Genomic DNA, 27993 nt, shown 5'->3' with positions numbered 1-27993 from the left:
TAGGTAGTTCTTAATAGAGTACTAAATGTTTCCCCTCCTCCCCATATTTCAGGAGCCAGTCACTTGACATCTCCTCCTTCTCAGACAGATTCGTTGCTTGCATTGTTTGACCCGCTGTCATCAAATGATGGTAAGTTGTAAAGAATAAGCTTTTTTTAGTAAATGAGCATTTTCAATGCTTCTATGTTAGTACCAGCTAATTTTGAAGAATCTTTAAAGAAATGTGTGTGGCTTCTTTTATGCTTATGACCGCAGGTGTATTGGCTGTAGTAAGGCCTAAAGTACACTACGCCAGACCCTCTCATCCACCACCAGATCCACCAATCTTGGAAGGAGCTATGGGAGGTAATGAGGCCCGATTACCAAACTTTGGGTCTCACAGTTTAATTCCAACTGATTTAGAAGCATTCAAGCAGAGGCATTCTTATCCAGAGAGGCTAGTCCGCAGTAGGAGTTCAGATATAGTATCATCAGTTCGGAGACCTATGAGTGATCCTGGGTGGAACAGACGTCCTGGCAATGAGGAGAGGGAGCTTCCTATGCCGACCACCAACACTGGAGCAGCTGTTCTGGTGGCTGCATCTCAGTCATCATCCTCATCTCCCAGCAAAGACTCCTCTAGGGGAGAGGTAAGGCTTCTATCAATCTCTTTTTTTTTTTTTTTTTTTTTTTTTTTTTTTTTTCCTAGCATGCTCACTATGCCAGGAAGCTGGTATTAAATGTGTTTAGCCAAGGAATTACGGTGCACTTCTATTTACCTTTTAAATGTTGGCCAGTAACGTTTTACAAGCTAAAGCTACAGATAGTCAGAGTGGCTTAAATTATTCTGGCTTTTCTTAAGTTTACTGGATGAGCTTTATTTGATTTGGTGGGACTGCAGAAATAAATTTGTTATAGTGCTCAAATTTAACATACTGCAGCATCCCATCCTGAAAAGCCATTTTCTTTAAAAAAGAAATAAGTGACGTCTTAAGTTTCTTCAGGTGTTGCATTTACAGGCTGCCCTCTTCAGGAGGGATATTTCTAACTTAATCTGCTGTGGCTTTCTGTGCTCTGCTGTAGTTCTGTTTTTACAGTCAATGTAGCAAAACCTGACATGAAGGAGAAATTTTGACTTTACACTTGATATGGTAAATGCTCAAATGTAGACTGCCATTCTACAGATTGAGGAACGGAAAGACAGTGATGATGAGAAGTCTGACAGAAACAAGCCCTGGTGGAGGAAACGTTTTGTGTCTGCCATGCCCAAAGGTAGGGTCATGTCCGTCTGGTTGCAGTACTTTAGTAAGAGTGCATGCTGCCTTTATTGTATCTTTAGGCACTTCTATGGAAAATGTTTACAGTTTCACTTTGAAAAGCTGACCAGACTGACTTAAATCTGTTACAGGGTAACAGCTCTCCTTTTAATTTTAAGAACTAAAGGTTTCTTATCTATAAAATTCAAGTGTTGCAGTAAAGAGAGAATTACTGAAATACAAAATATGCAGTGCCTATAAAGAGGTGTGTAAGCTGAAAGGAATTTCGTTAGGCGTTATGTTATCTTAAGCATTTGTTAACTTTGGAATCCTTAGGTAAGGCTAGTCATTTCATAGTTGTGTGGTATTGACTTCATCGCAGCTTCATAGCAAGCTAGTCTTAATTCCCGACGGATGGTAGTGTGCTAGTTGAAGGATATTGATAACTTAGGATATCTCTTGTTACACGGCATGAGTGGAATTAGACTTTGGCTATTTATGAAGTAAAGCTTGTTCAAGATACTTGGCTTTCATGCTGTGAATAATGTCAACTGAGGATGGAACAATGGGTGCAATATTAGATATTCTTGCCTATTTTTAAAACAGACTTTCAGTTAGAAAAGAACCAATGTAACCCTTGCAGTCTCTGTGTGACTTTAGATAGTGTTATCATATTTTAATACCACTTTGCTTTTCCATTTCACAAGGTGCTGTCTTTGCATCTTCTTCCTGAGCTTACTAGAGGGAATGAGTGGCCTGAAAAGATCCGTGCCCTTGTGACCAATATTTGAGTTAGGGCTATTGTCTAAACTAAAGTATAGATAAATATGTAAATAAAAATGGGAGGCTACCTGACTCCCTTGGCTAGTAGTTGCCTAGAGTGTACTGTACCTGGAAGCAAAACTGTTCTGCCTGGCTCATGGTGGCATGTCTGTTAAAGGTAGAGCTTACTACATATGATGACAGTACAGTGCTGTTCCACCCCATAGATTGGTTATGCTTTCATTGAAGTTTATTTGATGACAGGCTTCTGTATTAGCCAGTTTCTTAAAGTTTCTTCAATCTGGCCATTATCTCAGAATAGTCTTTGATCGGATACCTTGCATTTTCAGCTCCTATTCCATTTAGAAAGAAAGAAAAACAAGAAAAGGACAAAGATGACATGGTGCCTGACAGGTACTCAGCACTTCAAGGTATGTGAATAATACCATCATAGTAATCTTCTCTCATAACATGCCCTCTAGAGTTCCAGAGTGCCCACCAGGTATCTATTTACAGAAAGGTATATGCTGTTGTAGTTAGTGTTTCCAACTGGCTTTCTGAATATGAAAGTGGGTAAGGACTTTTTTCTTGACTTAAAAGACTGTTTTTAAATTGTCATGCTTCTGTCAATATGTGTAGTACTGGATTCTCTACTCAAGTCTTCACTTTTTTTTTTTTTTCTTTCTCATGATAAAGCTCATGTCCTTATCATAGCTGAGCTGTTAGGATAGCTGCAGGCACGTTCCTGTAATAATTGCTTAAGTGCCAAGTTAAACATGATTTGAACCTGGGTGTTTAGTTTTCTGTTTGCCTAATAATTTCTAGAAGTCTTCAAATATACAAGAACCATTTGTGTATACAGTATAAATATGCTAAGGATCTGGCTTTATTTGTTCACTTAAGCTGTGCTGGTTTTTTCTTTCTGCTTTTGCTTCAGACTTTATAAATATGTTTGAATTGTGGCTGCATGGAACACAAGCAGCTATTTGTTTGATGCAGCGAAAAACAGAGTCCAAATGTGTAGGTCTAAATTTTTGTGTTTGCATTCAGTTGGCACAATACAAGGTTAACTCCTGTTGTTTTTAATGGCCTTTTCAGATGATCCCAGCCCAAGGCTCAATGCACAGGCGCAAGCTGCAGAGGACATTCTGGACAAATACAGGAATGCAATTAAGCGAACCAGTCCTAGTGAAGGAGCCATAGTAAACTATGACAGTGCAGGTGAGAACCTGGCTTTTGTAGCCATCACCAGCATAGTTTCTCCTCCTTAAAGATAAAACCACTTCAGTATTCTAGACCAATGTTATTACTAACAGCTGAACAATGTGAGCTCTAAACCAGGGACATTGTGTCAAATAATCTGTGGAACAATCCCTCAGAGGCTGGGAATTAAATCAGTATTCCCAAGGACAGCTCTTTCATATTGCCGTTGAGGTGGCTGTTTGTTAATAGCACATCACTTACCTTTTTTTGTGTTGTTTTTTTTTTTAATGGATACTGAAGAAGTATATTATCTTCCAAAACTGATGCAGTTTCTTCTTTGTGACTTGTAGATTGTGTATTTTTAATACTTTTTTCACTTATCCAGAACAAGTTTTATTTGCTGTCTCCGTTCCCTCCCTGACCTTAGAATAACCAGAAGAGCAGAGAGAATATGAGTCTAGTTTCTTCTTCTGACTCCTCTCTTCAAGTGTAATGTTGTTTTTTTCATTTCCATAGAGGCTATTGGGGATGGTGAGAGTATGCATGACTCTCCACGTGATGAGGCTTTACAAAACATGTCTGCAGACGATCTCCCAGACTCTGCAAGTCAAGTAGCACAGCCACAAAGTTCTGCTTTCTCCTATAGGTAAATATATTTGCAGGTTTAATCTTACCCACAAAGTAGAATTAAAAGCTGAAGCCATGTGATTAGCTCCCACAAAAATCTTAATATGGGTCAATTGTAAACTTTTACATGCTTTTAGTCTTAAGCATCTCAAACTGTTGTATTTCCACTGGTAAAGGGGGAATTTTGTAACCTGAGAGGACAGAGCAGTTCAGTGTTTAGGAAAATTCCTGTGAAATTGGTCTAGGTGCTATATCAAGAGAACTGATGTTCGGAAGTCACAACAACACTGGTATATTAAAATAATGTTAAATAACTTTTACACAGTATTTAAAAAAACAAAACCAAAGAAACAAATACCAAAGACTGCTTATTGAAGAAGCAGCCCTTGCAGCAACTGTTAAGAAAATATTTTTCCTCTTTAAGGGATGCGAAGAAGAAATTGAGATTGGCTCTTTGTTCAGCAGATTCTGTTGCCTTCCCGATGCTGACACATTCAACAAGGAATGGTCTACCAGACCACACAGACCCTGAAGGTAAATGTTCTTTATACATACAGATATTTTGTATTGTGTGTGGCTTTTCTTTTCCCCCATCTAATGGCACTCTTACTGCACCATTTATGGTAAACTTCTGTTTGCATAGATACAGAAGGCATAGGCTGCCTTTTGCCCCCCAGTATGTTTTCTTTCTTACTCCATGAACAACCTGCCAACAAAATCTGGTCTAATTTTTTTGTAATGAAATATCTTGGATATAGTGCAGGTAGAGCCTGTAACTATAGAATAGACTTCTAAAATGCTTGTACTGTTGGGAGTTGTGCTACAGTACTAATAGAGTAACTTCAATGATTTACTGAGTCTTTATGTTGACTTAGTATATGTCTTGCGTTTGTATCCCTGCATTCCTTCTAGGTTTATTTGCGGACAAGTGAATTTGTCACCTTACCTGGTCCTCTTCACGTTTTAGAATGGTTCTAAATAAGATATTGGTGTGAAAATGTATCCCTTGATAGCTGGAAAATTCAAAAAGACTTACTAAACTGTTTTTAAAATAACATTTATTACCTAAGGTACAGAAGTTTTGTTTTGAACTGTTACATGTTTCCTATATTTAAAACCAATGCCTACATCTCTTTTCCATAATAATTTTCCTTTGTTCTTTATTAGATAATGAAATTGTGTGCTTCTTAAAAGTTCAGCTAGCTGAAGCTATTAACCTCCAGGACAAGAACTTGATGGCCCAGCTGCAGGAGACAATGCGATGTGTAAGCCGCTTTGATAACAGGACCTGTCGAAAGCTGCTGGCATCTATTGCAGAGGACTATAGGTAGTTTGTTCAGTATCTTACTGTTAATGGGTTTCCAAATGCATATATTTATTCACTAGTAGATTGGGAAGATCCCTTTTGGTTTAAATCGTGCTTTACCAAATCAGGTTATTACATCTCTGCTTCCCCACAAAATGATGGAATTGTCTCATCTATCTGAAAATGGCTTAAAAAAGCTTGGACCTTAAGTCGGTCCAGATAGTAACAAACTCTGGTTAAATAAATTTGTGGGTAATGTTCAATTCTAACACACAAGAGATGCTGTGTGGAACTTGCTTTAGTCTGGCATTCAGGAGTGCTGCAAGGGCAGTGAATTCAGTCAGAGAAATCTGTGTAAGGCAGAACTTCCTAATTCAGGCATTATCTTTGCTTTACAAACAACAGGTTGAAGATTCCTCTGACACTACAACTTAACTGTATGTGAAGCTCTCAGTCTCTATCTTTATTATGAATCTAGTGTAAAGTACTCTTTATTTTAGGAAAAGAGCTCCGTATATCGCTTATTTAACTCGATGTCGCCAAGGCCTGCAAACGACACAAGCACACTTGGAAAGGCTGTTGCAGAGAGTTCTGCGAGATAAAGAAGTGGCAAACAGATACTTCACTACAGTATGCGTGAGGCTACTGCTGGAAAGCAAAGAAAAGAAAATAAGGGAATTTATTCAAGGTAAGATTAATGCAGACTGTGAAATGTTTATATTCTTCTACTCCATATTTAAATGCTGCCTTGGGTTGATGTTTTAATGCAACTTCTGGTCTAAGGAGCAGATTCCTAAATAGGCTTTCGTTTCAGCTGGTGAATTAATGGCTCAAATAGACAGATTTCTGTGACTTAACAGTATGTTGTGGCAGCTGAGCCATGGTAACTGTCTGCATTTTTCATGGAGTAAGAGAATGAAGGTAATTTGACCTCACTTGGCCTAAAAAGTTATGCTAAATCATATTGTCTAGCATCTGCCCCATGGAAGAAGCATGAATAACATTAATTATTTTAGATCTACTGATAAATGATAAGTTAAGTCGCAGCACTCAGTCCTCAGTATGGAGCTTGTGGTTGCACCTTAGAAGATATGGGGAATAATAGTAGTGTGAATCAAATGATTCAAAAATCAAAAGATTCAAAAATACCATAGCATAAGGGATAGCAGCACCAGGAGGACAACAGTCTCAAAGCAGAGTCATTAAAACAAACTGTTTCTTTGTTCTCTATATACATAGCTGACTTAATGAAGTACATAAGAAATTTGGAGTCAGTTCTTGCTCCCAGAGCATATAGTGCTGGATATTAAATGTGTCTGAATAGGCTGGAATTAATATGAGAACTTGTATATACTGGGATTCAATTTCTGGTAAAAAGATTCAGTGACCCAGGAAAGAGTTAAAGGCCTTTCTATGGACGGAGGGGAGACAGCTATTTCTGGATGATACCAAAGAGAAATTGGCAACTGTGGCGTTCAGGCTGCTGGCATCTGTGAGTGGCAGTTGTCTTCTAGTGCAGAGTGCTATAAATATGAAGCCGATGAATACCAATGATTAGGTCAACACTCATTCTGTAGTTTGTAGATAAATATGAGTGGTGCAGCTATGCATACTTGATAAAGGTAGGGGTAGGAAATGGTACAGGTTGTTTTTCCTGGTATCTTCTGCTACTCCCCCTTTCAGCATCTAACAACTTTGCATGTGCTGGTTCTTACCAGCAACTCTTCTAGTGATGTTCTGGGTGTTACCTCTGTCGGTGGCTGGGAAGAAGGTATGAGAACTGGTACTGCAGAGTAGGTGATTAACACCGAATCAAGTAGAGTATTTTGACCATATGCTTTGCTAAATGTGTTCTATGTGCTTTTCCTTTAATTCCTCCATTTACTTCAAGTGTTCCTGCTCATATTTCCCTTACTGGGGCATGGGCAAAACAGCCTCAGTGCTGCCTGGCAAGACATCTGAAGTGGATTCTGGGCTTCTCTCTCCAGGAACATTTAATAGAAATAATGTTTTTTACTTAACTGAATGTTCTCTCTCTTTTTAACAGATTTCCAGAAACTCACAGCGGCAGATGATAAAACAGCCCAAGTTGAGGATTTTCTTCAGTTCCTATATGGGGCTATGGCTCAGGATGCTATATGGCAGAATGCCAGTGAAGAACAACTTCAGGATGCACAATTAGCTATAGAACGCAGTGTGATGAATCGTATTTTCAAACTTGCGTTCTATCCTAATCAGGATGGAGATATTTTGCGTGACCAGTAAGTCAATGTAATTTCAAGCACTTAGTTTCTCTTTTGCAGTTGGTGCAGATGGAGGCTGTGCAGTCTTCATGTGACAGACTTGACTAAGTCAGCCACGCCATATGAACTCGTGTTTTCATTTAGAATGTTTTGTGAAAGAACAAGGAAGTGCTTTAGCATCATGTGCAAAAGTTTGTGTTTGGAACAAACTGCCAGAGTAGAATAAAATTGTAAGTCTAACAGCTTGGGCTATAGACTTTCAGATCTGAAAGTCTGTATGTTGAGAGAATAATCAAAATCTACCTCAGGACTCCTTTCATATTCTGTTTTGGTACAGTGTTTTCCATGCATTTGGAGTTTTGGGTTTTTGTGTTTTAGAACATACGCTGTTTGACTGCTCTGCTGGCTGTGTGGTTGTATTTGATCGCATGACAATATGCTCTGCATCTCCTACTGACCTAGAGTCCGTTAGCTGTAGGACCATCATGACTATCTGCATTCCTGAACATCTCTCTTGCAGTATCCAACTTATAACTAGTGTGATACCCAGGAGACTACTGGCTGGCTGCTGCTTACTTTTCACTTTTATTTTTTGTGTTTGTTTTCAGGGTCCTGCATGAACACATACAGAGGTTATCTAAAGTAGTGACTGCAAACCACAAAGCACTTCAGATACCGGAGGTAACTTCTCCTTCACTTTCTTTTGTGTGTCGGGGCACGTGGTTTAGATTGTGTTTGGGATGGGGAGAGGGTTGGTTTTGTTTTACACTTAGAACCATTGCTTTTCTATCTGTGACAGGTGAAATATCCTGCAGGAAAAACATGCTATACCCATGCTTTTGTATTTTCCACTGACTGATCCTTCCAAACTAATTTTTTTCTGATTTTACCACCTTTGTCCTGATAGTAAAATTTAAGAACTAATGCTACGCTGCACTAAGATGCAGTAACATCCTGATAATTTGCTTCAAAAGGCAATGTTTGAATTCTGTATGTTTCTAATGTGATTCGTGTGCCATAGCTGTGGTTTACAGCTGTCAAGTTAACTTTCTGAACTAGCCAGAATTAATGGAACCTTGCAGATCCGTGAATTTGCCCAGTGCTTTCACTTTTCTCATGGTTACTAAGATAACTAAAAGCAGGTTGGCAGGCTTAAGAAGTCTGTCAGAGGCTGGATGTTAGCAGCTTTCCTAGTTCTCAATTCAGCTCTTGAACTCTGTGATTCAAAACAGTGAGTGTTCATAAAGCTGCTGATATGGAAGACTGAGACATACAGCTCTACCTTTATTTGAAATGATGTACTGGAGAAGTCGCAAAGAAGTACAGACTAATTATGTCAGTTAGTTGCGCTTAGAGTACTGGCTCCTTGTAGTTTTTTATTATAACACAGCAGGAAGCCACCATCGTTGTGAGTGTAATGTAACCATCTTGGCTTAAAGCTTCCCATTTCTCTGGAGCTTTGCTCCTGCCTGCAGGTCTCTTGTACTTCAGATCCTCTGTGGTGCACAGCAGTAGTTTGGACAAACAAAAACTGGCAGCATGTTGGTTTTTTTCCTAGGTATATCTACGGGAGGCACCATGGCCATCTGCACAGTCTGAAATCCGCACAATAAGTGCTTATAAAACCCCCCGAGATAAAGTACAGTGTATCCTGCGAATGTGTTCAACCATCATGAACCTGCTTAGTCTGGCAAATGAAGATTCAGTACCTGGGGCAGATGATTTTGTTCCTGTTCTGGTATTTGTCCTCATAAAGGTGAGTTATTTTGGAAAGATCACAAACCCCACCTAATTCTTGCAAATTTTAGGAAGAAAAAGAATGCGTTTGAGTAACTGAGTGTAGACTCAAACCTAGATCTAGTTCAGCTGGTTTAAATACAAACATCAGAAATGTGGTCACAGTTATGGTTTTGAATCCAAGGAAACTTTGCATTTGGAACCAAGGAAATTGGGGTGCAGATGTTGTAATGGAGTGGGTTTTTTTGAGGTATGTCCACCAGTGTCTATCATCTGTGCCTGCTTAATGCTGTCCTCTTTCAGGACCAAGATCCACACTAGGACTGACTTATGTGGCTGACCTTTTTTGACATATAAGTGTTTGGATAAAGGTCTGTCACGTATAAGATGCTAAAACAATAGGCTTTTCCATGTGTTTAAATCCTTGATGACTTCTATAGACTCTGCCAGTCTTACCCTTCTTTCTCTTGGCCCACAAGTTGTTTTTCCTTGTTGGAAAAATGCTCCTATCATGAAGTCTGATGCTTTCTGAGTCTGAAATGGGGGTTGTCTGGATTAACCATCGCTACCCTGCAGATATGTTACAGAATCATGTATTACGAATGTGCAAGGATCACTGCACAAATAGAATTGTATTTCTGTTCTGTATCTCGTAGTGTTTTACATTTAGCTTTGCAAACAAGCTGTGAGTATCTCTTTCTTCTTTAACCCTCAGGCAAATCCACCTTGCTTGCTGTCCACTGTTCAGTACATTAGTAGTTTCTATGCCAACTGTTTATCTGGAGAAGAATCATACTGGTGGATGCAGTTCACGGCAGCAGTTGAATTCATTAAAACTATTGACGATCGCAAGTAACTTGGCCACCATGTGTACGGGCAGACTGTTAGTAGAAGAGGAGGATATAAGAATGTACAACAGCTGCAAAAGCTGAAGAAGAGACTTTTCTTGTATAATACTGTACAGAATTGAGGTATTTTAAAACACCTTTACTAATCAAATTAATTTAACAGATTTTCCTCTTCTCTTTTGGTTGTGTTTTTCTCCCCTATAGATACTGGCACTGCAAAAGGGACCACAGTTTTCAGGTATTTTGGAATCTCAAAACATGCAGAAAATTCTTCACGCTTTTTCCACCACCTCTTTTCCTGAGTTCTTACTCACGTGAATAATTCACTTGATTTAATTTCTAATAGAAACTGAAACAAGAAGAATCAGGGCAACCACTTAGTATACTTTTTAGCTTAATACACCTTTTATTAATAAGACACCAGCCACATTGAAAGTCTGTAGTAGCTGACATTAGTTATCAGTTATATTTCACCTAAATTTAAAATCTGAGAGGACACTGTAAATATTATATAACTATATTTAATGCATTGCAATTATCTTTGGACTCATCATCCTTTGCATAAACAAGCAAAAGCCTCTCTGACCTCTTAACAGGTTATGACATACTGTGTTTTGGTAATGAAAGGACTTCCTCGAAAAGCTAAGATTAAAAAAGGGCAAACTGAACTATTTATTAAAATGTAATTAAGATTACTGAAATTTCTAAAACTGGAATTTATAATAGACAGGGCTTATTAGATAGCTAAACACTTTTTGGCTAGGGCATTAGGGTGTTATAAAGGTTTGGATATATAGAGGAGAGGGACTGTAAGTTACAATAGAGAAGTCTAATATAAAAAAGGAGAAATAAAATACCTTACTGTAATATTTTTTCTGATATATTGTGTATACTGTACAAACCCCAAACAGAGATCCTTACAGAACCTTGGACTGTAATATATATTTTGATTAGTGACATTAAATACATATGCCGGGGTTTCAGTGAATGTTTTTACTAAATGTTCTTCGTGTTGTCTGCTATGCAGCAGTGCAAGTTTTACTGTTCATATGAAATATTTTAAAATACAACACTGTTCTTTATGAAACATATCATGACATCAGTTCAGGGTGTTTTATAGATTTCTCACCCCACCTTTCCCTTAAACTGACAGTTACCAATTTAAAGAAGTTTTTATGCACACCACCACATGGATTTTTCATGAGTGAAATGGTCTGAGTGATGGCCAGTGGTTGTTATTTGTATATAAGCACTTGCTGTTCTTTTTTAGCTAGAATTACAGTGAAAAAGGACAGCGAGCATTTAACTTTTTCATGTCAGTATTATTTCTTGCTCTTTCCAGAGTGTTCATTGCACTTCTGACAGAGGGATTTGTTAAGACTTGGTGTCTGTGAGTGGTAAAGACAACAAAATCTTGCATTCTTTTCAAAATACGATTTATTTTTTCTGTGTGTGCACGCATACGTGCGCATTTTGATGATTAAAACCTGTAAGCAGCTAGAGCTTGGGAAAATAATTTGGTTAATTGAAATTAGAGCAATTTATGTAAAGTATCAAGTGCTTGATTTGGCTGTGCTACTTGTCAAGGCATAATTAAAGAAACGTACTATCTAGGACTCTAATATGTAATTCAGTATAGCATAACTAATCACAGGTGAGAGGGTGGGATGGTATCTTTTTTCTTTTATTTATAGTCTTTCTCCTCTATTAGAGACTTGCTTGTGTGGAGGAGCAATACTCTAGAAACAGAATTCTTCTGATCTGCCTTACTGTGGTAACTCAGTCTGTGTAGCATTGCAATATTCTAGTTATTTAGCCTTGATGGGTTTTTGGTGCTGAACACGTAACTTAATATTGCAAGCACAGCCCTGACCAATAACACTCAGCAGCGAAGCACAAATATGCCCTTGAAGATATGGCCAGATCATATCTAAAAGCAATATAAATTTATTGAAGTGTCCTGTAATATTTAATTATTACTTGAATATCTGAGATGTTAAGACCAATGTGTGAAAGTTCTTTTAGTCCTGCAGTTTTGAGTTTTAGTCGAGGAGAGTATTTGTACAATCCTTAAAGAAGGCACAAAGACACTTGGGTTGGTGATTAGCCCGCACATCGCTTCTGTTTGCAAACTCGGCAAGCAGGGTTTGATCAGCACCATCAGATCTTTCAGATTTCCTCTCCTTTATGGAAGGGGCAAGAACCATTTCCTTCACAGTTGTTATCACTTTGTTTTTCTGCGTAGAAAAATACTTAAAAGAACTGGAGTTGTTTTGGGGTTTTTTTAATGTTAGTTATTTTAAAACCAGGAAGTGTTTCAATGAGCCCCAGATGAACTGAGTCTTCATAGTAAGATGGTCCTTTGGTCCTTTGCTTCTTCTTTTTCAATCTACTCTGAAAGTCTTTTATATAGTCTTGATAGGTGTAGTTAGAGAATTAGGCTTTCCAAAGAATTAAAACCCTTCCCATAATGTCCTCTTACTATTTTCCCCTGGTGTCCCATAACATTTTGTTTTAAAACAATAAATTACATGTATAGGAAGTGATGTTGTTAGGTTTTGGTGTGCAGTAGTAAAGGTGAAAAGACAGTGCATAAAGGACCAAAAGTAACAGAACTGCTGCCAAAAGGTGCCAGCCAACCGTGTCACTGTTGCTGTAAACTCGGTGCTTTCTGTTAGTTAAATTACTTCAGCTGCTGGAGGATGAATGGAACGTTCTGGGGAAAGGGGAGCGGGGAGAGGTCAGTAGTAGCAGATTGCAGCCACGGACTTAAGGCTCGGTTGTTGACTTTGGCGCTGGTTGTTGGCATGTTTGGAGGAACTGCCAAATTAACCGATGGCATGGCTATGCCCATTAATATTTCAGAGGTGGTATTTTCCTTTTTTGGGTAGATAAGGGAGAGGAAAGGGCTGGTTTTTTTCATCCCTGTGAGATTCTTTTTGCTCTTAAACCTAAGTGAAATTTCTCTTTAAACCTTTTTTAAACCCTCTTTAAGGAGAATTGGAATGTGTATGGCCTATTAAGTATTTGAGTTTAAAAGTTTTTGTTTTGAAGACCTTATACTACCAAATGCTGAATGTAACTGCCATAAATTTCAGGAAAAAAAGCCACGAACGTGATCCTGTTTCCTATAGGTGAGTTTCTGGTGAGCACAGTGTTGGTTCATATCGCTTGAAAACGTCAACTGTTCTGTTAAGCCAAATTCTCACAGAAGTTTGAGGACCCACTGCCACGTTAGAGCTGAGTAGTGGGGGAGGAAGGGGGTTAGAGCAGGAGCAGCGGGAGGAGGCAGGTCTGTTCCACAGCAAAGCTTCGGGCAAGTGGAGCATGTGTGTTTGGCATGGGTGTAACCTGTGTGGCCGTGCTGCAGTACGGACCGTGCAGCCTTTGGCTGGCAGCGTGGCGGGAGAGCTGGAGCAGCAGGAAGCAGTGGAGAAGGAGGGGGAAGGATACCCCAGTTTGGGTAACAGTTGGTGACTTGGTTGAGCCTGTATTACTTGAGAATTAATCTCTGCTGAGTTAGTAGTGTGTGTTCTGTACCTTTTAATTGTGCTTTACCTCTATTTAAAAGCTTTGTACTGCCTCTCCTCTTTGAAACTGGTAAAGCCTTTATAAATCTAAATTAATGAGCTTGCACAATCTTGTATACAGGAACCCCATCTTGTCTCTAACGTGATTATTAATGTATTATTCTGTAAAAACTGATTAAAAGGAGAGCAGTTTAACGCCTGGATTTCATGTTTCTGCCTTGTTCCAACGCAATCAGCGGTTTGCTGGAGATGGCATTGCAAGTGTGAACGACTTGCCGCAAAGCTGGCGCGGGCTCCCGCTTGGCAGCACTGCTGCGTGGCACCTCAGACCTCCTTTCTCGTGTGCACCGACCGCTCGTGGGGAGCGGACAGTGGCAAAAAAGGAACAAGATCCAGGTAATGGGAAAGGATGTGCTGCTGAGTTGGCTGCTTAGCACAGAGCTTTCCAGTTATTTTTCTTTTTAATCGTGCGGCTTGGCTGTCCTAATAGCTCGAGGGGAAAAAATAACTACCTGCTGCCAGAGCACTGAGAGGTGGCTCACCTGGGGACAGGCACCAGGACCCCGTCTGTTCCTCTGCTGTGTGCTGTTCAGTGCCTTGATGGGAGTGGTCAAGTCCAAAAATACTCTGTTCGGGTCATCTTATTTCTTAAGAAATATTCACATTGCCTATGACACAGTAGGATCTTGGCAGCTGCCGTGTATCCACCCCAATCCGGCCGCTTCACCCACCTGAACAGGGCAGGCTGGGGAGGTGGCGGGACCGGGGCGGCTGGGCGGCAGCGGCACAGTGCTGCCATGAGCACGGTCCCCACAGTGTTATTGACCTTGATTCTCTCTCATTTGCATCCAGCATTTTTCATCCTCTGGAATATGGTGTTTGGGGACCTTTCCATCATTAAGTGGATTTACAGCAATTTCCTTATGTGTTTTCTCCAAGGGATTCTGTTATGAGAGGCACATTAAATCTCCATTAATACCTCATTATCCGACTGATAAGATTACCATGATAATGAGGCAGAAATTCTAATTGTTTCACTTCTTATTGTGCCTTTCATTAAATCATATACCTGGAAGTTGCCGTCGGAGAGGGAAGCTCCAGCCTGCTCCAGCCTGCAGACCTCGGGAGGTGACCCCCTCCTTGCGCACCCTGGTCCTATCCCCTGGCGTTTGAGGGATGCCGGGGCACGCTGGCCTTTCCTCCCAGAATCCTGCGCCTCCTGCTGCGGCCTCTCCTCCGTGGCCGTGCTACCCGCAGGGCTTCCAGAGCGCCGGGGCCTTCGGTAACCTGTGCTGGGGAGCGTGTTTTTCAAGAGAGCATGTTTTGCGCGGCCCCATGCCCAAGCCGTGGCTTTACACAGCCGCTTGCTCCTGAGGGCGTTTTAAGCGCAGGGGTGTGCAGCCTCCTTCAAAGCTGTTACAGCCCATCAGGTCAATGATCCATGAACTAAAAAGTCTCTAAGCAGGAGCAATTATTGTCTATCATGTGTCAAAGGCACCCGTATTGACCCCGATAGATGGAGCCATTATGGCCTGTTGAGTCAACGATCCATGAACCCTGCGAGCAGAGGTCTGTCTCCACAGCCACACCAGTGCCGTCCTGTCTGTCCTGCAGGGCTGAGGGGTGTGCGGGGCCGGGGCAGGGATGGATGTGGGGAGCGAGGGCAGTGCAGATGCTGCCAGCCACCGTGTCCTGCTTTTGTTGCCCTGTGGAGCGCAGCGGGAGCCTGGAGCCGAGCCGGGGTAGGGGAACAGCCCTGCCAGACCCCAGGGTTCCCCAGGGGTTGCTCTGCCTCTGCACCGCTCCCCTGTGACCACAGTGAGGGGAGACACCGTTGTGGGGCCATGTCAGTCGCACGCTGCTGGTGAGAGCCCCTGACTGGGAGCCCATGGCCAACCTCGTCGGGAAACACCATGGGGGTCCCGCTTGGCACCAGATCGGGCTCTGGATCCAGCAGCTCCTTACAGGGGTGCCTGAGCCATCCCTGTGAACAGCTCTGTTCCTTGGGCTCAGCTTAGGGCCAGGCAGCAGAGCCCATCGTGGGTGGCACCCCTGACCCCGCCGGACAGGGAGTAACCAGGGTGAGGACTGTGGGAGCCATGGCTCTTGGCACCGCAGGCATCAGGCACAGGGAGCCGGGGGGTTGGCACCTGCCCCCTGCCCAGACTCTTCGCCACCAGATCTGCAGCAGAAAACAGTGCTGCCCTGCACAAGTGGACTTCACCAGGCTCCTCCTGCGCTGAAGAGGCGGCATCTCCACAGTGACCGGCACATTTGGAGGGCAGAGGTGTAGGGCAGGGGGATGGAGACAAAGCTTGTGCAGGAGCAGTGGGCAGACCCCATGGCACAGCCCACGGGGCACCCCTCCGGCACACGGTGCTGCTTGGCCAGGAGTGAAGGTGACGCCACTTCGGGCCCTGCTGGCATCAGTGCAGCACCTGCGCCGGCCGCGTGGCTCTGCCAGGAGCTGGATATGGCCCCCATGGCAGTGACACCAGTCCCTGCAGCCATGGGGATGTTGCAGCTGTGGGCAAGGAGCCGGAGCCGCCGCGGTGGCCATGGCAGTGGGTCTGGGCAGGGGCAGCCATGCCGCGCGGCTGTGGGCAGCACCTGGGCTGGGCAGGTGCGTTGCGGGCAGTGGGTGCCCTGCCCTGCCTGCCGCTGCCCACTGCCGCCAGCCCCGCCGGCAGCGCAGCCACTTAACCACACCGCCAGCAGAGTCGTTGGGCTGGGGTTAATCAACATTCATTCATGTTTCCAAGTGTAAATTGAGCATTTGTTTAATTATGTGTAAGTAGCAATACATTCTGGCCATTATCTAAATCACTATTTTATTTCCTGGATGTGGTTTCATAATGCTGGGTTTGTGCTCCAGCCTCTGCATCATTAACAGAGAAGAGTTAATGAATATAAAAGCGTAAAGGCTAATTACACTTTAATTTACAATCATGGTCTCATTTTGGGACCACATGAAATCTGTTTTGAAAACAATTAAAAAAAACCAGCCCAGTGAAGGTCTGGTGAGTAGAAGGGTTTTGGCACAAAGCAAATGGTGGCGGTGGCTGCGGGGCCCATCGCGGTGCAGCCACTCGCTGGCAGGGTCGGGGCTGCCCATGGGCCCCCTGCTCTCCCTGCAGCCACGGCCCCACCGGGCACCCACCAGGGCTGGTGGTGGGACCCCACTGGGGCTGCCACCGCCGCTGTGATGGTGCTGAGGGATGTAAATTGGAGCCCGAGCCGAGAGCACAGTTCACCTGAAGGAGACAAAGATTTATTGGGCTGCAGATGTTGAAAGCAAAATTCAGCAAGACTGCTGACTCGAGCACTTGCAATATTTACAGTTACCGGGGATCTAATGGCATGCTTCCCAGCGAGCGGGGCTGGCGGGAGCAGGTACTGGTGCCCGGTTGCTGCAGGGGGATGGTACCTGAAACTGCAGCTCACAGCAGGAGAGAGGATGGTGAGTGGTGTCAGGGTCCGTTCCTGCCGTGCTGCCTGCAGGAGAGGAGGATCGCCCTGAGCAGTGGGGATTTGATAACCTCGGGCACTGCGTTTGGTGTCACCACAGCTCCCTGTGGGCTGCGGCACGGCAGAGCCCCTGGGATCTGTCCCCCACCACCAGCGGTCACCCATGGCAGAGGCTGTGGCTTCACCCAAGGACTGTGAAGCTCCAGGGACTCACCCTCAGCCAGTGCCCAGCCTCTGTGGGTGCTCAGCACTGAGTGGCGGCAAGCTGAGGCTGAGCTTGGGATGGAGGAGACGTTGGCCGTGCGTCTGCTGCTGGGCGGCTGCCGGTGAGTGCCAGTCCAGAGCGAAGTGAAGCGCTCGCTGAGCTGCTGCTTGGTTCAGTGGCCCAGGGCCAGCAGATACGACAGTGGCTGGTTCTGCTGCAGCCCAGACAGCACCGTCTGCGCATCCAGGTCAGTTGGTTCTGCTGCCCTCGGTACCTGCTGCCTGCCCCTTCCCCAGCCAGGTTTTCGGGCAGAGCCCCCAGCCGGTGTCCTGCCGTGGCACTGTCTTACACTGGCGCTGGTCTTGGCAGGCAGGCAGAGGGGGTGGGTGCCAGCACTGTCTCGGCTGTCACGGCCGATGCCAGGTCCAGGCGGGGGCAGGAGCCATCTGCCCTGGCGTGGGATTGCTCTCCTGGCTCCGGCTGTGGGTTACGGGTGGGATTTTGGGGTGAAGGCGTGGGCTGAGCGCTGCCACTGTGGTTGGGAGAGCTGGGCTGGAGCACGTGGCTCATGTACTGGTGATCACGTGTACACACGCTCCTGTGCTTTGCAGTGGGCGAATATCTGTATTTCCTTTATTGTTCTGGTTCCCTCAAAAATGAAATAAAAGCCAAGTGGTGACTACAGGAGGGAGCAGTGGCCTCGGAGCGAGAGGCTCATTCTCTCCGCTGGGCTGGCTGCCTGCAGCCAGCAGAGGAAATAAATCTCCCCGAGAAAACCACTTTGCTCTTACAATTTCAATCCAACAGGGCATAGTGGCATCACTCACTTCTTGTTTTATTTAGCTGATAATCTTTTATTGGGCCAGTCGAGCCCTGTGGAAACGCAGTGCTTTTAGCAGGCTGCCGCGGGCGCTCGGAGCCGGGAGCTCACCGAGCCACGCTGGCTCCTGTGGGCAGCCGAGAGGGCAGCGATGCCCCTGGGAAACCCTCCGCCCGCGGGCTCAGCCCAGGCAGCGCTGCGGCCGTGCCGGAACGTGTCCCTTGGGCAGGTGGGTGCCCTGGGCTGCTGCCCTACAGAAGCACCGAAGGCCCCCGTGGTTTTGCTCCCCCGGCCCATGGCTAAGGACAGGACATGTCCTTCTGCTCACCAGGTGGCTCTGAAGGTGGCTCAGGGCCATCTGCTCAGCGGGATTTAGAGGACTCAGCACTTGTGGCAGCCCCAGGGGCTCTGCAAATGCCTCTCCCTCTGATGGATGTGCTGAGCCCAGGACAGGAGAAGCTTCTCCACCAGCGTGCACTGTCACAGGCACCTGACTGCTCTTGCTGGGGACATGGGTGCTGGGGCTCCACCATCCCCCTGGGTCCAGGGGGGGTCCACGCACCCCATGGTGTGAGCGTGTCCCTGCTCCACTGCAAGGCACCTCACCTTCCTGCCCCCTTTCCAGGGCTAATGCAAGCGCTGTGCCACAGCCAAAACCTTGCGCCTCCCTCCGACAGGTTTGTCATCTGGCTTGTCACCGAGCAGCCAGGCCATGTCACTAATGAACACATCCAGCAGGCTGAGTGCCTGCAGTCGCTAATTGAAAGGATTCACAACTGGGAATTAATGTGAGTTAGGCGCACTCCCTGCACTAATAAAGGTTTGCCTTGCAAAAACCCGTGTCTGCGCAAGGCGGCAGAGGAAGGACAGCCACAGTGCCCTGCCCCATGCTGGGGAACAGCCAGTGGCATGCACGGCACTGCTGCCCCTCTGGCCCCAGAGCTGCATCCCAAGCAGTTTAGGTTGACTGTCCCCATGGCTCCTCCCGAGGCAGACGCCTGGGCAGCTGGGGCTGTGTTGGCATGGCACGCACATGCAGGGCGCTGTGCCAGTGTGTGCTGTCCCCTGCACCTCCCTGAAAGCTCAGCTATGTCCTCTTTGCACACACTCAGGTGATGCGCAGAAACGTGCGAGGGGCCCTCAGTGACACCTGGCCGTGCCGTGCCCGTCCCGTGGGTGCCAGCCTTGCTCTCACTGCCAGGGCAGCTGCCAGTGCCCACAGGCCGCCGCTGCCACGGTGCCACAAGCCCTCCTGCCCGCAGCTCCAGCAGAGGTGGCTGCTGCTCTTCCCAGTGCAGGGCTGATGCGAAGAGGAGCTGCAGGTTAGCTGCAGATTTTCCTACATCACCCTAATAAATGCAGCACCCAAACCTCCAGCTGAGGTGGCGGCTGGGGCCACCGGGGGCTGGCGGTGGTGGTGGCTATTTCGGGAGGTGTCAGGCGTGATGTATTGTGCCTCATGAGGGCTCACACCTTGTGCACGAACCTTTGCAGCAACACCAGCGATGGCTCATGGAGGGTGAGCGAGGGCCAGGGGGGGGTGACAGAGCCCCGACCTCCCATCATTGCTGCTGCATCCCAGTGGGACTCCAGGGATGCACTGCCCGCCATGGCACAAGCAGCTGGGGCTCGATCAAGGCTGACCCGCATGCCTAAGGCAGCGCCCCAGGTCGGTGCCCATTGCCCCCATGCTGGCACTCGGGGTAGCACGATGCCCCCGGCTGGGTGCTCAGCTGGAAACGCTCCCGTCCTTCAGCTTCTCATCACATCCCCAGTACCAAACCTTCACCGGTCATTCCCTGGGCCAACACTCCACCCCGTCCACCCTCCTCGCGTTAGTAATTCCTGCACTGGCACAGCTTCCCCGTGCAGGGGGCCTTGGGGGTGGTGCCCTCTGGATCCCTGCACACCTGCTCTGCACCCCCAGCTGGCCGAAGGAGCAGGATTTGTGCGCTGCTCGGGGGGGCCAAGAGCAGGGTGACCTCCGGTGCCCCGCATTCACCCATCCCTCGCAGGGCTTGGCTGCCCGTGGCTCCCTGCAGCAGCAAGGTCAGGAGACCATTTGTGTGGGGCATCATCTCAGTCCCTTGCAGCACCTGCAGCTCCCCCTTGTCAGTGTTCCCACCTCCCCGCTAATCCTTGTCATCCCAAATCTTACCAGCACAGGTTTCATATCTACTTTCAGATCGTGGATGAAAATGTTGAACATCATCATCCGATGATGATTTCCCCATTGACAACTACTTTTTGAGACCTGTCAGTCAGCCAATTCTTAATCCTTTTAATGTGTGCTCTATTGATATTATATAGAGCTAATTTTTTAATCAAAACGTCATGTACTATTAAATCAAATGCCTAACAGAAGCCTAAGTGTACCACAGCTTCTCAGTTACTTTTATGAGTTAAACTTTTAAATTAGAAGAATGAAACCAAACTTTTTACAAGCCCTACTTCCTACAAAGCCATGCTACCTGGCACTAACTAGAGCCGAGCCCCACTCCCTCGCAGCTGCAGCCTTTTCAGCTTCTTTGCCGCTGCCTCAGGACACGCGCTGGCTGGAGGGGTGAGCCCTGGCTCAGGGCTGGGTGCGCCAAGGAACGGCCGGGGTGCCGGGGTGGCTGCGGTGCGGAGCTGCTGCCGGGAGGAAGAGGAGCCAAGTCCCGGCCACTTCACAGTCAAAGTCTTGGTGGGAAAATGGGAATTTTCCTCCTGTGCTGGATGCAGCCTCTGACCTGAAAACCACCGTCCCAGCCTCCCCGGATGCAGAGCAAGAGCAGGCGTGCAAATGCGATATGACAGCCCAAGACACACCAATATGGTTACCAGCTGTCCGGCCGCCACCGGGCCGTACTGGTTGGGAAGGCGATGCCCCAGTCACAGATGCTTTTCGGGGGAAGGAGGGAGGGCTTGGGCAGGGCCAGGCACAGGCACATACGTGCAGGCAGGCACATGCTGCCCAGTGCCATGTCGCTGGGACCAGTACCCACCGCTCATCAGACTGAGACAAACCCACCGGTGTCCAGCCGGCACCTCTCTGGATGGGTGCTTGGACACAGTTTGCCCAACGCTGGGGACTACCCTGTGCCGCTGCGGCTGGGCTTTGAGAAGCCCTGCCCGGGGCCAGGGAGCCCAGACTGCAGCAACCCTGGGAAGCCCCCCCTGCCCAGAGAGATGCCCCAGCTGCCGCCCTTGCAGGCTCCGGCACCGGCCCGTCCTGTGCGAGGCAGCTTTGGCAGCTCTCTCCCCTCCAGATCAAGCAACTCTTTGTAAATCTAAATTAATAAGGTTGCACAGCTATAGACACAGGAACACGCACTGTATCTTGTCTTTGTCGATCAATGCATTATATCATCCCATAAAACTGATTAAAAAGCAGAGCAGTTCATCTCACCAGGTTCCACATCTCAACATTATAAATTTCATATTATGGTTAATGATTGTCAGTGCAGACAGAGGACACGCAAGCTGATCAGTATTGTAGTTTATAATTAATTATTGGAGCGTTGCTGCAGAGGACACTAAGGGGGGTGGTGGCTGCTGATTAGCAATTTATTATCTCTAAAATGCCAAAGAGCAACGTGGAAGGGGAGTTTGTGTGTCTGGCACTGCCCGCGCCTAAGCACTACTGCCAGCAGAGAGGTCCCGGCTGGGGCATGGAGCACCAGCAGGACCTGTCACTGCCACTGGCTCCACACACATGTCCCCGTGTGGCCACACAGGCATGGGGAGAGTCAGGCAGGGACCTGCCCACAGCCCATGGGGCACGGCTGGCAGCGGGACACCTGAGCAGAGGGCTGTGGCTGTGGCCATTGCATGGGCACGGAGGAGCATCTCCTGGCACAGCTGGAGGCAATCACAGCGCACGGGCACTGGTGGGGCAGTGGAAACCAGCACAGCCCCGCAGCGGGGAGCACGCTGCCTGCTCCTCCTGCTATACCTTGCCCATACCTCCTCTGCTGCTGGAAGTGCCTGCTCACCCAGCCTGCTCCTGTCCCTGGTGTGAGAGCAGCTGTCAAAAGCTGGGTGGGATGGCACACGCCATCACACCAGCAGGCAGTACACTGTGGGAATTTGTGCTCAGAGAACATGAGCAAATAAAAATAATAATAACCTGCACTTTGCCTGACAGCAAGAGTGGGTGCAGAGCCTCAGCCAGCTGGGTGATGCCATAATCGTGCTGCTGGCAGCTGCCTGTGCCAGCATTGGTCCCACTCCCTGGAGCTTGAGGGCTCCCAACCCCTTATTTTGGCTGCATCCCCTTCCCCCTCCCCCGCAGGGTGCTTTGGGCACCCCATTGTCCATAGGGAAGCTGCAATGAACAGATGTCTCTGCCCCAGCTCTGGACATGAGGATGTCGGTCCCTCAGGCTAGACAGTGACCTGGTTGACAATGCCAGCTGCTTGGAGAGCCCATGGCTGGAAGATGCTCTGCCCTGTCTGGCAGCACTGCCTGCAGCCAGGCTGTCTGCCCTGGCCAGGGGGTCTCAGCCCCTCGGCAGCTGCAGGCAGGGGTGCCGTAGCTAGTCCTCTGCTCCGTCCTGGCCACCATGCCTGCTCCTCTCACAACTGGGTCATTTTATCACCCAGAGCAGAGGAAAGGCAGAAAATTCTTCAGAAGAAAGAAAACCCAGCCCTGAAGTCCCATTAAGAAAAGAACAAACATTGGCAAGTAATTGGATTAGGTTTTTATCAGATCTTCCCTTTCACAGCTGATCACTCTGTTCCTTGGTGGGGGGGATGTCCTATCGTGGGGAAGCCGCGGCTCACTGCCTTGTCATTTCATTTGTTTATTTTTTATTGCAGAGTTTAGTGCGGGGATGAGTTTGATCCCCCCCACCCAGCAACAAAGCAATGAGAGGCACCAAACTGGGATGCACATGGCCCCGTTCCCTGAGAAGATGGCTTGCTTTTTCCACATGGCGTGGCTGGTGCACAGGGCTGGGGAAGAGGCGCCTTCCAGAAGGGATGTCATCTGCATAGGGATCTGCAGAACTTTTTTAAACCTAATTCAACAGGAATCATGGAGTTGGTACTAGGGGGAGAGTTATTATTAAACCCAAGTGCTCAGAACTGTCACGCCATGAGCGCGCAGGTCACTGATGGCGTGGACATGGAGAGGAGAGAAGGCAGGATGGGCACATGTGGTGCCCACAGTAGCTGGTCCCCGTGTCCCTGGACTCCTGGCCACTGGGGGCTATCGGCCCCTGGCTGCTGTCCCCCACAGCTGCCCCAGTGGGACCTTTTTATCCAACACATACAGACTAATCTTTTAAAACAGTCGAGCATTTGAGAACACTGAACATGTCTCTGTTGTTAAACTGACATGAAATTCTCAAATGAAATTCACATGGAAACATGGCGTGACTGTACTTTAGCTCTCAGGAACCCAAGGGCTTATATTTTATAATACAGAGAAATTTTATCATTTGTGAATGAATTACCACAGAAATATTTCTTGTTTGTCCCTGTGGCGTTCATGCCCAGCCTGTGCTGCGGCACTGCCCTGGTGCACGCACCCACAGGCACCCAGGTGCTGGGCTGCCTTTTCCTGCCACGGCACAGGGCAGAATGTGCCCCGGCGGGTGCTGCAGGGAGCTTGCAGCCGCTGCCTGGGCCAGCACGGCAGGTGTCTGTGGACTTCTTGCTCCAGAAGTGAGAAACTTCACCCCAAAGTAGTACCCCGACCCATTTCTCTGGGACAAAACCCCATAACCTGACCAACTCCCTGTGCCAGCCGGCCCGGTGGGTCTCGGTGTGTGGGGAGCTGTGTCCACCTCCCCTCCCTGGGCCGAGCAGCTGGAGGCTTCTGAAGATGCGGCAGTGGTGGCCCCCGTTGCCCACCAAGGGTCTCCGGCAGCACCAGCAGGTGAGCTGGGCCGTGGGGGAGCGTGGGCTGCATCCCACCTGTGCTGTGCCGGGCTGGGGCTGGGGGCTGGCTGCCCAAACCAGACAAGCTCACCACAGCCCAAACGCTGCTGCGCTGCGGGGCCAGAGCAGAGCCAGCCCACGGCCTGGCGGGGTGCAGGGTGCTGCCCTGCGAGCGGCGGGGGTCCCCAGCCAGGGGGACAGGGACCGGGCTGTGGTGGCGGTGGCGGTGGCGGGCGCGCAGACTGTGCGGCGCCGGAGGGCCTCAAGATGGCACGCTAAGAGTGGGAACTGCGCTGCAGAACAAAGGCGCTCAGCCCGCACCCTGGCCTGCAAGCCTGCACCCGCACACCACACGCCTGTATGTGCATCCCACCGCCCGCCTGTGTGCGTGCACCCCGCTGCCCCATCCCACCGCCCGCCTGTGTGCGTGCACCCTGCTGTCCAGCCTGTGTGTGTGCATCCCACTGCCCATCCCGCTGCCCCGTCCCACTGCCCGCCTGTGTGTGTGCACCCTGCTGCCCTGGCCGACAGCCCGGTCATGTCCCCATCCCGCCACCCCAGCCTGTGCCTCATCCTGCTGCCCTGTCCTGTGTCCATCCTACCTCCCTGGCCTGCTGCTCTGGCCTGCGTCCATCCCACAGCCCCATTCCGCAGCCCAGCCATGGCCCTGTCCTGCCACCCCTGAGCTGGGTCCCCAGGACTGCAGGGGTCCCTGTCCCCAGCACACGATGTGTTTCCATCGGCACAGCCTGGCAGGGGGCTGCCAACTGCCTGCGCTCATCCCCAGCACTCGGCCATCGCTCCCTCCAGGCTCCTGCGCATCGCCTGCCCGAACTGCCCCCGGCTTTCCCTCCCCTCCCCTGCCCGGAGCCGAGCTTCTCTTTCCCTGGACAGTAGGTTCACTGTGCTGCTGGCAAAAATCACAGCATTCATCAGAAAAAATGGAGCAGCGAGAGCAGCAGGATGGGGGGTCATGGGGCACCCACAGCCCCCACCAGCACAGGGCAGTGGGACTCCCCGTGAACACCCTGGTGCAAGATCCCCCAGCGCTGTGCCCAGTGTCACAGGGGCTGTGTCATGATGGCACATGTCAGTCACATCACACGTCAGGAGGTGGCAGGGCTGATGTTACGTGTCATAACACCATGTGTCTGCAGGGACTTGGGGGGGGGGGGCAGTATTTGCGTGTCTCGGCGCATCTCTCCCTGAGACACTCTGGGCGTGGGAAGGTGGGATGCCACAGCAGCATGGGGCTGATGCTGGTGGGAGGTGGAGGCACAGACCCACCAAGCCCCTCAGTGCCAGGTAGGCTACCAGGGGATCCCGGCTCCCCCTCCCTTGAGGGGTGCCATGCTTGAGACATAGCCCAAACATGCTGCTGGGGCGCAGAACTCCCATGGCAGCGCGTACCCCAGCCGGGCTCCTCTCTGCCACGTGCCTCTGCGCCGCTGCGGCAGTGAGCCTGCGCCAGCGCTCCTGGGGGAGTGGGGCTGGGGCCGCGGGAGGTGCCCGTCCTGCTAATTAGAGTGTGCTGAGGAGGAACTCGCTCAGCTCTGTCTGGCTTGACATTAAGACCTAAATTTGCTGTAAAACCAAATGGATACGCACACCCACATCTATAAGGCTTTTAGTTCAGCAACAAGTGAATCCATCAAAGCCCAGCACCTAATTTAATAGCAATAATGAAAGGTGTGCGTCACTATTAATTTAAGCACTCCAACATTAGCCTTGCACTTAGAAACCAGCAAGGCAAAGCTATTTACAAATGAATGTACCAGGGCAATAAATTGAAAGTACTGGTTTGACCTGTGGTGGCTGCTTTCTTCATTTATACATAGATATATTTCTATAGATGCATTTATTCCCATCTCTTTAGCAAGGCCTCCCTAATTAAGTTGAAATGGCAGTGAAAGTGTGGCTGTAAGTGTGGAAAGAAGCTGCTAAAAACATATTTAATTCATTATAAATAATCTTTGATACCATAAGGTTGGATAAAGGTTTGCAGTATCAGAGCAGGCCACCAAGGAAGGCCAAGGAGATCACCTACACACAGTGAGAGCATTTGCATCGCGCGGTTTAACCTCCTCCACCAGGGAAGGAAGAGTGTGACTGGCGTAGGAGCTCCTGCTTGCACAGGATGGCTGTGGGGCACTGGCGCCAGCAGCGGCACCGGCATGAGCACCAGCACCCACCCCAGCACAAGCACCAGCGCTGGCTCCAGGAGCACCAAGGAGCAGGGCAGAGTGAGGGGCTGCGGGCACCGGGGTTCCAGCTCCGTGCTGCTGCATGCCGCGTGTGCCCCCAGGACGATAATGTATGTTAAGAGGAAGGTGTATGTCACCCACATTAAAGGAGTTTAATGTGCTCGGAGTCACATTATTGTACCCTTGTAGAATACATTAGCTGTCATGCTGCCTTTACAGGCTGTCACCTCGCAGAAAGGCTACAGTGTTCCTGGAAACCATTATCATCCTCTAATGATATTATCAAAATTGGAGTGTGCGGTGTGGTGGGGGCCAGGGGGAGGCACCGCCGCAGCTGTCGCTTTCCTTGCCCTGAGATGCAGCTCCCGCATGCCCCGCCAGTGCCAAAGTCACGTGTGCGCATGTACTGAAGGGTGCAGAGCCCCCGGGCACCCCTGCATGGTTCAGGGAGCCACTGTCGGGGCTGGCACTGGCCTTCAGGCAGGGGCATCCTCGGTCCGGCCCTGCCACACGGGACCTCTGCTCACCTGTTGGAGGGGTCCAACCTGCAGACACCGTCCCCGCTGCCCCCTGCTCCAGGGCTGCCACTCCTGCGGGTGACATGCCGTGGGCTTGCAGCGGGTATCCAGCTCGGCCTTGGCTGGGGACGCAGCAGTCAGGAAGCACCGCTGGAAGCCGTGCTGCCGGCAGCCGCTGCCGCATGGCCAGACTAACGGCCTGGCAGTTGACTGGCGTGGATCTGGCTGTGTCTGCCCCAGTACTTGCAGATGGGGAAGCTGCTGAGCTCAGAGTAGCTCTGCTGCAGCCACTGCTGTGCCGGGTCCCACATGGCACCGCTGCTGTTGGCCTGGCTGGGGACCCAGAGGTGCAGCCGGCACATGGGAGCATCTGTGCCATGGGGATGGGGAGAGGCGAGGGCACGCACTGGGGCAGGGAGCATTGGGAAGGGGCTGCTCAAATCACCCCGGCGTGGGCTGGCTGTGATGCCTGGGAGGGGCTGCGAGGCCGTGTCACTGTGGTGCCCTTGCTGCGAGATCTGGCCAGTCTTAGGGGCAAAACTCAGCAGCTGAAGCCAGGGCGGGGGCCTGGGGGCTGCGTGCCCTGCAGCCGTGCCCCTGTGTCAGGGCTGTTGGGGCTGATCTCACCGCTGTGCCGGCACCCACCAGGAGGCTGCAGTTGGCTCAGCACAGCACGGCACGGACCGGCAACCCAGTGGGAGCCAGCAGACGTGTCAGCCTCTGAATATTGCTCTTCCCTCTCCCTGTCAGATGAAATTAAAAAAAAAGGGAGCCTTCTTTTTTGGAGTGTAATCTTCCGCCCGCGACAAGAAGCCACGTAAACTGATAAATTGCAGATTAAACGAGTGCCACACTCCACTTCAGTCCCTGGCTGTTAATTCCCCTGTTGTGCAATTCCCCGCTCTCAGGGCCTGTCAATTCCAGCTAATCGCAGGAGGCACTAAAACACTCTGCCCTGACAGCCCCAGATCAAGAAACCCCTGACTCCTAGCTCAGGTGGATTGCATGCATCACTTATGCACAAATCAGCAATATGCCAGCAGGGAGGAATTATGTCCGATGACAGCCCAGACATGAGGTACATATTGCAGAGCCGGCGAGCCCCAGCCGCCGTGACAGATTGCAGCGCGGGGCTGCACGCTGGTGCCGGAGCGGCTGCTGGCTGCACCGTCCCCGAACGCATCCGGCATCTCGCCTGCGCTGCTGCAGGATGGGGCGGCACCCCAACCCGGGCCCCATCCCCATCCCTGTCCCCGTCCCCTGCAGAGCCATTGCCCGGGCTGCCCAAAGGGGCCGACGCTGATGCGCAGTGAAGGGGGACCCGTGATGGGGTGGTTGCAGGGCACGGGGCAGGGGAGGGCACCGCGGGTGTGTGGCATGTCTCCCCTGGGGGGGTGGCGAGATGGCCCCGCTCTGCCCA

At 49.1% G+C, this 27993-nt stretch overlaps 1 protein-coding gene across 7 annotated transcripts in view; it reads left to right on the top strand.

Moving 5' to 3' along the window:
* Positions 1-13694, top strand: part of GAPVD1 (GTPase activating protein and VPS9 domains 1) — a 31699-nt gene extending 18005 nt beyond the window's left edge. For all 7 annotated transcript variants that reach the window (XM_027802490.2, XM_055720227.1, XM_055720229.1 and 4 more), the window contains 13 exons: positions 53-130; positions 256-629; positions 1164-1251; positions 2348-2428; positions 3096-3218; positions 3717-3846; positions 4252-4361; positions 4995-5154; positions 5634-5821; positions 7181-7394; positions 7985-8057; positions 8935-9132; positions 9829-13694. In XM_027802490.2, coding sequence (XP_027658291.2) covers positions 53-130; positions 256-629; positions 1164-1251; positions 2348-2428; positions 3096-3218; positions 3717-3846; positions 4252-4361; positions 4995-5154; positions 5634-5821; positions 7181-7394; positions 7985-8057; positions 8935-9132; positions 9829-9969 — 1958 coding nt within the window. In that variant the 3' untranslated portion in view covers positions 9970-13694. The remainder of the gene's footprint in view (positions 1-52; positions 131-255; positions 630-1163; positions 1252-2347; positions 2429-3095; positions 3219-3716; positions 3847-4251; positions 4362-4994; positions 5155-5633; positions 5822-7180; positions 7395-7984; positions 8058-8934; positions 9133-9828) is intronic.
* Positions 13695-27993: the final 14299 nt, after the last annotated feature.

Source organism: Falco cherrug, chromosome 9 (assembly GCF_023634085.1).
Source record: "Falco cherrug isolate bFalChe1 chromosome 9, bFalChe1.pri, whole genome shotgun sequence".
In the NCBI taxonomy this organism is placed as follows: Eukaryota; Metazoa; Chordata; class Aves; order Falconiformes; family Falconidae; genus Falco; species Falco cherrug.
The sequence above is the reverse complement of the archived record's forward strand: the minus strand, read 5'-3'. Positions and strand labels throughout refer to the sequence as shown.